The sequence below is a fragment of the Saccostrea cucullata genome, unplaced genomic scaffold, assembly GCF_032062105.1.
Source record: "Saccostrea cucullata isolate Sc308-1 unplaced genomic scaffold, CSIRO_AGI_Scuc_v1 ctg2654, whole genome shotgun sequence".
In the NCBI taxonomy this organism is placed as follows: domain Eukaryota; kingdom Metazoa; phylum Mollusca; class Bivalvia; order Ostreida; family Ostreidae; genus Saccostrea; species Saccostrea cuccullata.
In genome coordinates, this window is record NW_026935356.1 from 22,691 (window position 1) to 34,693 (window position 12,003).

The following is a 12,003-nucleotide window of genomic DNA, read 5'->3' on the forward strand; positions in this document are numbered from 1 at the left end:
GAAAGAAGAAGGAAATGAAGAAATTTACTTACCTATGCATTGTGATGTGTGTAAATCGTGTAATAAACAACTGAAACGGGAAGATTATGAAGACTTGAGTGAAGAAGACAGTTCCCAAAGCGGACTACGTTTATCTACTGGCGTCGTATAGGGAATACCGTCCCAAAGCAGCCTTGTGGAGTCTATATAATATATAAATATATATACATATATGTAAAAAAAAAAAGAACAAATCTGTCTTTGATTTGCGTTGATTAACATTTGTCTGATATCGTGTTATTTGTTTTATAGATATACATTTGTATGTACATGTACCATAAAAACATCTTTTTAATAAACCTCGTATGTAAGTATTATTGAAAATACAAATTTTTATTGGCAAAAACACAATAACAATAATTGACAACAACAAGTTCAAAACAGGTGGTTCAGTCATTTTCCAGAGAGATTAAGCGGACATCTTTTATTGAAATTATCCTTAAAATCATTATTTCTGTTGACTAAATTTTGAAATGAGTTAATGAGTATTTTATTCCATAAATATTCAATTAATCTGAATGAAGCATGTTCTCCAATAGACAAATACAATTCCAGCATTCAAACTATTTTTTGTATTTGTCGATTGGATGAACACTTTCAATTTTAGAAAATGACCGAGGCGCCCGAAGAGGGTCATCCGAAAATTTAATAAAGATGTATAAACAGTTATCGGAGAGATATAGAAGACTTCTCTTGGCTACATGTAGACGAGGTAGAAGTTGGTCTAACGCAATAGAACCAATAAAATCTCTTGTTTCAAATTTCCGCGGAACTTTTGGATCTTTTCAATCACTAAAATCAACAACATAAAGACAAAACTTAAGACTTTTCAACTTCACTTTTCCCCATAATAGATTAATTCCAGTAATTCTGACATTATTGACAGCTGCTTTTTTTTCAATTAAAAAGGAGCTCGTAAATTTACTTACATGGACCTTGTCATCGACAATAAGCAAATAACTTTCAATTGTTAAAAAATTCAGATTGTACATGCAAGTGCTTTGAGTTTGATACTAGTATGAAAAAGATGCTGGAGTTTCTGATTGACAATATCTTTGTGGTTTTGTGACATTTAGATATATCAGCTACGTATTGTCGACTAACAACTGTTATGTACTATCTATCAGTTGATTTGATACGCAAGAGGATGACGTTTGATGGGGCGTTACAGAATCTGTGGTATCCATATGTAAACGATTGAATAATTTAATCGATTAAACAATGCACTAGCTATTATAACACGTGCTTTACAAAAAAGTGCATTTTATACATCGGTCTAATAATTAACATTGAAAACTTTCTTTCAGATATACGTATTTATTACCTTATGTGGAATTAAATAGTCGTTTTTATGTTTTCTTTCTTTCAATACTAATTGTAATACGGCGGTCTTAAAAGCTGATTAAATTGTCATGTGTAATAATTAGTAATATTGATGTTCATAATCACATCCTACAATTATTGTTCAAAAATTGTAATACTGTAACATAAAAATAACACCAAACTATTAAGGATTGTGAAATAATTACAGTTATAACACAAAAAGAAGTATCCTTTTAAATACCAGAAATTGACATAATTTGGAATACTAAAGTGCATAATTGTATTTAACTTTATGCTATATCCGAACACTTGCTAAACTTTCCTGTAAAGTCATAGAGCAGTGTATAAAAAACATCAATTGAAAGCCTAGAAAAACATTAAAGGATGCATGAAGGATATGGAAATAACGAACAGTATTCAACCTCAACGTCCATTAAACAAATATACAAAATAAGAGCAGAGCAAACACGGACCTCCGAAACATCAGAGGTGGGATCAGGTGCCATGGAGGAGTGAGCATCCCCTGCCGTCCGGTCCCCCCCGCCGTGTGCTCGTTGTCATAATCAGGAAATAACGGAAAAAATCCGTGGTCAATTCAGTGTATAAATAATGGACTAACAATTGGTATGAAAAACGTCAGTCAGCATTTCATTTAATGATAAATTGTACTTGCTGACAAGGTCATTGTATCGACTAACTTAGGAAATGATGACTTGATGACTTTAAACGAGAATGTTGATATTCTTGTTTCATCAACTTGCTTGTCAATAATTTACCTCGTTTAAGAAATTGTTCATACGTAGAGCATGCTCTTGCGTATCGAATCAACTGAGATATAAATACTCCGTATGCAGGTGATGAAGGTATATTGCTGCATAAGTAAGGGAAGTTGACGATAGAAAAGTTAAAGTCATCACGTTTATCATATAGCTTGGTTGTTAGATTACCATTAGTGTCTTTTTCAAGTAAAATATCCAAGTATGAAGCAGAAGTGTCGGACTCTGTGGTATCTTTTATCTCAAGCTCACCAGGATATATCGTGTCGACGTAGGAATGGAAATTATCATTATTAATTGACAATACGTCGTCGATATATCTAAATGTCGAGTTGAAGGCCACAGCAAGTGTTTTCTTCTTTTCACGCAAAAGATTTTGCATAAATTCTGCTTCATATGAATATAAAAATAAGTCTGCTAATAACGGAGCGTAATTGGTACCCATGGGAATTCCAATAGATTGTTGGAATACCTGGTCTCCAAAAACCACATAGATATTGTCAATCAGAAACTCACGCATCTTCTTGATGTCAACTTCAGAGTACTTATGTGTGCAATCAGAATCTGTTTTAACGAAATAATTTTTCAAATGACCAATGACGAGGTAAGTAAACTTACGAGTTCCATTTTTGTTGAAGAAGCAGCTGTCAATGATATCAAAAAGCCTGGATTTTAATTTGTCGTGGGGAATTGTTGTGTATAAAGTTGAAAAGTCGTAAGTTTTTATGCTGTTGATTTTTGTAAAGTCTTGTGATTTCAAATTGTCCAAAAGTTCTTTAGAATTTTTAAGTATCCACATCTGATTTACACCACTTCTTGAATATATAGTTGTACAGTACTCTTGAAGTTTTTCCTTCACTACTGTCAATATTTTAGGCTTGGTTGAACATTTACTGGAACCTGCAATGTATCTTTGTTTGTAAGGATTCTTATGGAGTTTCGGAATCCAATAAATATAAGGTAGTTCAAAGTCATTTTGGCTCTGTGGAATATTAAAAGTATTCAAAACTGACAGGTGATTTTGAAGAATTTCTTCCTTAGAAAGAGAAGTATATGTATAAGTAGGATTACCACTTGTAGAATTAAATCCAAGTTCTTCTAGAATGCAATTAATATAATGAGCCTTACAAACGAAGACAATGTTGTTACCTGCTTTGTCGGCAGGAACCAGTACGTACTGATCGTGTAATCTATCTAATTCTTTTTTCACTTCTGGTTTAATAAACACAGAAGGATAGATGGTTTTCATTTTGCCTCTCAATCTATTAATACGCGACTTTAACATGGATCTGATACATTTAATCCATTCTGACAAGGTGTCAATGTCTTCTTTTTCATATCTAGCCCATCGTCTGGCGTAATTTTCAACAGAATCCATAATATTTATGAAATTCCGACGCCAGTTGAAGGATCGGGGTTCCCTATATTTAGGACCTTTTAAAATAAGTGATCTAAGGTCCTCATTATTAACTATTTTTACGTCACCTGTAATAACGTGTCCAGCAGGACTATAGTTATAGGGCGAAGAAGAACATGAACACGAAAGGGGATTATTTTTCAGATAGTCAATATCCAGGCCATGTAAAGTGTTTTTGTAATTGAAAAGTTTGGAAGCAATGGTCGATGTATATTTGTAGGAAATACAAGGCGTAGTCTTTAACTTGAAATATGGTGGAATACAATACTGGACCCTTTTGTGATTAAGAATATTACTTATATTAACCGCGTCAATTCCTTTATTGGCATATTGAAGTTTAAGGAAAAGACGGATTGTTTTAGCTGCATTTTCTTCCGTGAAACGTGCGGGTTTAAAAAGCCTATGGTGTGCAATATCCATAATCGTAGATATCAAACCAATTTCAGATTTCATGTTTTGGAAGAATAGAAGAATATTCTTTTAAAATCTAATATCATTGATGACAGTTAAAAATTACTTTTGAAATATATCATCATTAACTTGGATTGTTTGTTAAAAATTTTTACATATAAACCAATATGATGGAAAGTGAGAAGAGAAATTTTGAATATTTTTATTTATTATATTTTCAATAATTGTTGCAAATCCATTGAAATATTTTATCAAATGACTTAATATGTTGTTTTTTATTCCCCAGGAGTATTATTTGTCAACTTAACCTTATCACAGAATCATCAATTAAAAAAACGCATTTTTTAATTTTATTTTGATAAACCCCTCTATGCATTAAATGGTATTTCGTTTCTTAAAGATAATAGGATCGATCATTCAAATTAACAAGAGGACCATGGGCCTTATAGGTCACCTGAGCATTATGCAACAATTTTCCAGTTATTGAATTTGATTCATGTTTTAAGCCAGATGCTATATGACATTTACAATTTTGAAAGAGGCACCATTAATCATCATAACAATACACTTAACAGTTGCTTAGCTTGGTTACTGAATACCCATATGCAGGGTAGGGGAACAGAAATGCATTCCAACTAACCAGTAGTGCCCCTAACACTGTGACATAAACCCCTGACCCTAGGTCCACACATTGCACAAATTTCAAAAAGGCACCCTTAATATCAAAAAATAAATTAATGTTTTATAAATACAAAAGAGCAGATTTCAAACAATAAATTCGTTTTCAGTATATAAGTAGAGCCCCCACCCCACCCCTGACCCTGGGGCTTTGAAATTCACAATTCTGCAAGATTAGGGCCTTGCTAATCATAACTATAAAGGTAGTTCATCTGCTTTTTACGCAGAGACAAAGAAAAAAAGTTCAAAGATTTAATGTATTTTCATTATATAATCAATTGTGCCCCGCCCCCTAACACCAGAACCCCTGACCCTGGGGCCATAAAACTCATAATTTTAAAAGAGGCATTCTTGCTCATCATAACTATGTACTTAGTTTATTTAATTCCTAGGAGCAAAGAAGAAAATTTTCCAGGAAATCATGTATTTTCAATATATAATCACTAGAGCCCTGCCCTAACACCAGAAAACCTGACCCTGGGACCATAAAATTCAAAATTTTGGTAAAAGCACTCTTGCTCATCATAACTATGCACTTAGTTAGTTTATTTAATACCGAAAAGCAGAGAAGAAGATTTTCAAAGAATTCATGTATTTGTACTATATATAATCTATAGAGCCCCGCCCTGACACCAGAACCCGTAACCCTGGGGCCATAAAATTCACAATTTTGGTTTAGGCACTCTTGCTCATCATAACTATGCACTTAGTTGGTTTATTTAATAACTAGGAGCAGAGTAGAAGATTTTCAAAGAATTCATGTATTTTCACTATATAAACAATAGAGCCCCCCCTCCTAACAACAGAACCCTTGATCCTGGGGCCATAAAATTCACAATTTTTGTAGAGGCACTCATGCTCATCATAACTATGCACTTAGTTAGTATATTTGATACCCAGGGGCAGAGAAGAAGATTTTCAAAGAAATCATGTATTTTCACTATATATAATCAATGGAGCCCCGCCCTAACACCAGAACCCCTGACCCTGGGGCCATAAAATTCACAATTTTGGTAGAGGCACTCTTGCTCATCATAACTATGTAGTTAGTTGGTTTATTTAATACCCAGGAGTAGAGAAGAAGATTTCCAAAGAAATAATGCATTTTCACTATGTACTTATTTAGCCCCGCCCTAGCACTAAAACTCCTAACCTCAGGGCCATGAATTTCACAATTTGGTAAAGGACTTAATGCTGAATACAATCATGCTAACAGTTTGACTGCTTGATGTCCAGGAGTAAAGAAGAAGATTTTTAAAGATTGCATTAATTTTAGTGGTTTTGGCCCCTCCCCTCAGGCCCCAGGGGGCAGGGATAATGAAATTCACAATTTTTGTTTCCCTTTACCCATAGATGCGTTGTGTTAAATTTGGTTGAAATTGGTTCAGTGATTGCAGAGAAGAAGCTGAAAATGTTCAAATGTTAACACACGACGAACGACGGACGACGGACGACGACGGACGAAAACGGATAGCAATAGGTCACCTGAGTTTACTCAGGTGACCTAAAAATTATATCTTTACAATTCCTTTATTGATAGAATTATAATTAAATTTAGTCTAAATAGTGAAATTTGATTGGACTAAACAGTCACATGACTGTGTTTTATAAAATATAAAGTATGTAGGTATGGAGCCACGCCCCCTTGGCAACAGTGAGCCGGAACTACTTTTTACCATGACTTCCTGTTTACATTAGAGTTTATAGTAAAATGTTAATCATTTTATAAAAAAACAATAAAAATATTTAAAGAAATTCTTTTCATTTTTCTTTTTGTGCCATCTTATAGTAAATTACACAATAATTATGTAAATCAATAGTCAAGGCAATAATAAGATGGAACTATATGAGTTTTGATTTGTTGTCGTCTGCACAATGGCAGATTTTGACATGCTGGGGGTAGGAGAAAATGTTGAAATTGAAGAAATTGATTGGGAAACCCTTCATCAAATCTTTTATGGGGAACTTGATGTATCAACATCTAGAAAGGAGGGTGAGGAAGAGATGGAAATGGTTTTAAATCCTATAAAACAGAGGAAACCATGCTTAGAGACCCAGACTCAGAATGCAGGAAAAAAAGATTCAAAACTGTTAATGAAACAGAACTTCAAGAATTGAAAGAAAGAAGGCAGTCAAAAGCTACAAAATATAATACAAAGTGGGGAATAAATTTGTTTCAAGGTAAATGCATATTTTTACTATTGTAAATGTAAATTATTTCAAGTCAACAACATTTTTAATATCCAGATTGGGACTTGAACCCAAATTCCCCACACAAATTGCATGGTTGCTTTACCATTAAGCTATCTGGATTTATATGAAGTATAACTTGATAAATTGATAATAAAAAAAGGTCCCCCTTTTTTTGTAGAATGGAGTGTTGAAGCTTTGGGACTGCCAACTGATTTCCATAACATTTCCCCTACTGAGCTGAATAATAGACTTGAAAAATTTTATGCAGAGGCTACACCTAAACCCAATGAAAAAAGGTCACAATATATGACAAAAGAACAAGCAACAGAATACCACAGTAAAACATGAGAAGGATATGGAAATAACGAACAGTATTCAATCTCAACGTCCATTAAACAAACATACAAAATAAGAGCAGAGCAAACACGGACCTCCGAAACATCAGAGGTGGGATCAGGTGCCATGGAGGAGCGAGCATCCCCCGCCGACCGGTCACACCCGCCGTGTGCTCGTTGTCATAATCAGGAAATAACGGAAAAAATCCGTGGTCAATTCAGTGTATAAATAATGGACTAACAATTGGTATGAAAAACGTCAGTCAGCATTTCATTCAATGATAAATTGTATTTGCTGACAATGTCATTGTATCGACCATAGAATTTACGAAATGATGACTTTAAACGAGACTGTATACAAGAGCATAAGATCTGCAATTAATCGCCATGTTCACGACATAGGACGTCAGTTTGACATAGTGCGTGACAGAGAATTTAGGGGTAGCAATAATGTCTTAGACGGAAAACTAAAAAAAAAATTTACAAGGACTCTCTCGACCATCAAAGCACAAGGCTGTTATTCCAAAAAATGATCTTGATAAAATTTCAGCATACCTTTATGGAGATTCAACTCCTGTGTCTTTAAGATTCCGCATTTGGTTTTTAATCGCCATTCAGTTTGTCAGCAGGGGACTCGAGTTTCACGAGCAACTAAAGGTCAACTCATTTGAGTTTCACTTCGATGAAAATGGACACGAGTACGCTGTTTTGTCTCATGACACTAAGCAAAAAAACTGGCAAGGGGGCATAAATGTGTCTGAAACCCCTAAGGAAAAAAGAATGTATGCAGTACCAAATGCAGGGGAACACTGTCCAGTCAACTCTTTAAAACAATACCTCTCAAAGATGGACCCTACTGCAACATTTCTTTTTAACAGATGTTCAAAAGAAGTGTTATCCTCACCAACTGCAGAGGAAATTTGGTACACTAATGTTCCTATCAAAAAATACCAATTTACACGTTTTATGGCTGATATTTGTAAAAACGCAAACTGTGAAAATTCGTACACTGCTCACAGCTTACGTGCAACCTCCAAACAAGGCATGAACGATGCAGGATTCGAAGTGCGACACATAATGCACATGAGTGGCTATAAAAACGAATCCTTTGTAAGGAGTTATAACCGAGAATGTGCTACTTACCAGAAAGAGTCGATGAGTAGAGCTTTATCCAATCTGATCGTCCCACAAACGGAAAGAAATGACACTGTTCAGGTTACAGGATCCAGCCATGCCGTCACATGTAAACATCTTGACGTCTCCGATCCAATAAGCAGAAATACCGATTGCTTTCCAGTCATCAACATTCTCCTCTGGATTCATATCAAATTCTGCTTTTCACCAATGTGTCTTTAATTTCTCATCCAAGTAGATAACTTACAACACAGAGCTTGTGTTCTTGACTTAAAAAAAAAATGGCCTCCTATTGGGTGGATTGAATCTCGTCGATCTCTAGATCACCTCGTTACTAGGATGACGTATTCTTGCGCGGTTAAATTTAAAATTGTATTATTTGTACGAAATAAAATTTGTTATTTTGAAACATTTAGTGTTGGAAATTAAATTATAAGGAATGAATTATTATTTTTTTTATTTTATACGATATAAAATGGTTTGGGACAGTTTACGCTTTTTCATAAACCGCTTCGCGGTTTATAAAGCGTAAAATGCCCCAAACCATTTTATATCGTATAAAATAAAAAAAAATAATAATTCATTCCTTAAATATTTCTTTCGCTTTGCTTATTGAAATTTTGATATACAATAGTATATAATCAAGGTTAGACCAAATCACGTATCCTGAACTTCAAATAAAAAAAGGGTTTGACGTTATTTAGATACAGCGAAATGCATGGAGCAGATTTTTATAAGATGAACAACTGTGCTCATTTGAATTATCATCAGGGTAATCAAAATAGCAGATCGTGCATATTCCAGGTGGCAACATGACTACATATGCTCGGTACAATTTTTCTTTTATCACTTTTATTCCATTTCAGCAATGACCATGAATCATTTACCCATTGCTCTCATGGTTTTTCTTTTGATTTCTCCTCTCTCTTTTATCAGAGGTAAGGTACATTAATTCTTAATTTCTTTACTTCTTTGTCAGATGCAGAAGGATTCTCATTTTAAAAGAAACACATTATTGAATTATATTCAAGATTCTTTGAAAATATATTCTATATGGAAATAGCATAGTAATGGATAATAGTCCCCTATTTTAATTAAAGGTTTCCACAGATTTATGTATATTAATGTAAGTTTAACATTATCATTGTGAACTTCAGTAATGAATTTAATTTTAGAAGGATCATTAGGACATGAACTGTGACGATTCACGGCGGCATATTTAATAATGAGCATGTCATTAAAATGTGCAAATGTGAAGCGTTTAACTCCTGAGTCTTAAAATTTAATTCGTTTCTAATTTTTACATTACTTTGCGGATGAACTGAAACAAAGAACGTCACTAAAAATGTCATTAATAAACCAAAAAAAATTCTACCATAGTTTTGACGCCACGTGGAGTAATATGACGTACCATTGAAGATATCAATGCTTTTTCATGGTAGTTCATGTAAAAGTGATCAGTCTCATACTTTACAAAGAATCTGAGGGAAGAATTATTTGGAAATCTATATAGATTGTTTTCAATATTTACATTTCCAAATATATTTTTGAAATATACCGACGTGTACAGTCCTTGTTAGTGTTCTCATGAATCTTGAAATATTTAATTTATTTCTTGAATAAACCTACCTTATGAATAGAATTTATTTATTACAAGGTACATTATAAGGAGGTTGTGCACAGACAAATCTGTAGATTTTTTGGTTTGTGATGAAAATGTTAGTGCTTTTTATTTCATACATTAAAAATTGTCATTTTACATTTATCCAAAATTATGTTTTTTTTTATTTTAGGGGACGACTCTCCATGCTGGTCTATGAATGGGAGATGCCAATACACATCAGAACCTTGTTTTGAATATAAAGCGGGATATTGTGCTGGACCAACCAACAGACAATGTTGCGTTCTTGGTAAACTACACCAATATATTTAAAAATAAATTCCCTGTGAGAAAACGAAGATAACTAATGCAGCACAATTTCAGAAATATCTTATTATTTGAATTTCCATTGGAAAATATACTAATGTTTTTGACAAATAACCATGATGCACTCATTTTAAGATAATTTATCCTTTGCATTTTTCTTACGAATTCTTCTTTAAAATGCTTTAAATGAGACTAAAATTATTAAATTACGTGTTTATTGTTCACAGGAAAGGATATACAATGCTGGAACAGAGGTGGATATTGCCAAAACAATTCGAATCGATGTAGTGGCAGATATCTGAGAGGTTATTGTGGCGGAGGATTATCTCGCCAATGCTGTGTGTAACGACACCTGTTTTTCAATTCCCAATTTCTGAAAATAAATCAAAAAGTTCGATTGATCTGCGTCGTATTTTTATTGAGAAAAAAAGAAACATAATTTGCAATGTTCTGAAGGATGGATAAAATTTTGTGAATCGGTAAGAAATATCTATTACATGTCAAGATTCACAAAATGATATTGAAATCATTTGCAAATTAAAAAAAAATGTAGTTTATAGTTCTCAAAAATTGTTGTTCTTATAAACAAGAACACTATTTAATTTAGGTGTTCAAGTATTAGCAATGCAGTGTTAAGAGTTTAATTCTAAGAATTTAAGATTATGAACTAAACTCTAGGAATTTATGCAAACAAGTTTGGGGTATGTAAATCTTAGACACTTAAGAATAACAAGATTAAGCATCAGATGTCTCTATCAAACTTTAATTGGTATGGTAAATTCCTAGAAGAAACGCAAGAAACCAAAACCATCATCATTAGATACTACCCGTGCTCAATGATGTATACAGAGTTTAACAAATTGAATACATGAAGTAAAACGTTAACTCCTTTTTGTTTTTAATCAGAACTCATAAATAGTAGATGTATTTTGCAAAACTCTGCACACATAAATGATCAATGACTGACAATACTTGAGAGTTGGCTCTGTTTTTTATATTTCACTTTTAATTTTCTCGATAAATATTTATTATTTTTCGGAGTTAAAGAAGTAGAAATAATTGTTCAAAAAAGAGTTCTACATTTTGCTTCGGACATCTTTCATTGTATATTGGGCATAAACTTTGAAAACTTATTAAACGTCCTCTCCGTAAAATTATTCATTTTTTCTATAATTCAATGAAGCAGATCTTGAATTTCCTTAGAGATTTGATTATTGTTGAATGTTTTCTAACCAAATAACGTTTGTTTGCAAAATGATATTTTTATTTAAATTTGGTCTATTTCTTTCTTTTACACAAAAGAGCAGGAGCAGTAGTCTCATCATTTAAGGATGTTTTCTTCTCATACACGAAAAAACGTGCATTTAACTTTTCACATGCAAACTATGAGCAAATAAATACCAATTAAATAAATTGTGCCCAAAAATGTTGTCCCCCAGTGTCAAAATTAGGCACATTTTTCACTATAAAATTGCTCGAAAAAATAAAGAAAAACATATTTTTACAGTTAAACCTTTTAAGAAAATTGTTGTACAGTTTCTTTAGGTATTAACAAGGCTCCTTTTCATATCATGAAAAGTAAGGGTTAGTGCACATATAAGAAAGTTTTGATATTTTTTATATCACCACCCCCTATTTCTTTTCAGCATTAAATGAAAATAAATCAAGGCATTTAGGCATAAAAAATATGTGTTTTTATTCACCAAATATTCAAAATTAGTGTGATAACCAAAAGAAATCAATTAACATATAAAACTTCATAATAGTTTG

General features: G+C 33.0%; 1 protein-coding gene across 1 annotated transcript; it reads left to right on the top strand.

The window, feature by feature from the left end:
* The first annotated feature begins 9,171 nt into the window (after nucleotides 1–9,171).
* On the top strand, nucleotides 9,172–10,609 carry LOC134242557 (lysozyme 1-like). The gene is made up of 3 exons (XM_062724657.1): nucleotides 9,172–9,244; nucleotides 10,100–10,216; nucleotides 10,461–10,609. Exons 1-3 carry the CDS (start codon nucleotides 9,175–9,177, stop codon nucleotides 10,577–10,579), a joined length of 306 nt encoding a protein of 101 aa, XP_062580641.1. The 5' UTR covers nucleotides 9,172–9,174; the 3' UTR covers nucleotides 10,580–10,609.
* Nucleotides 10,610–12,003: the final 1,394 nt, after the last annotated feature.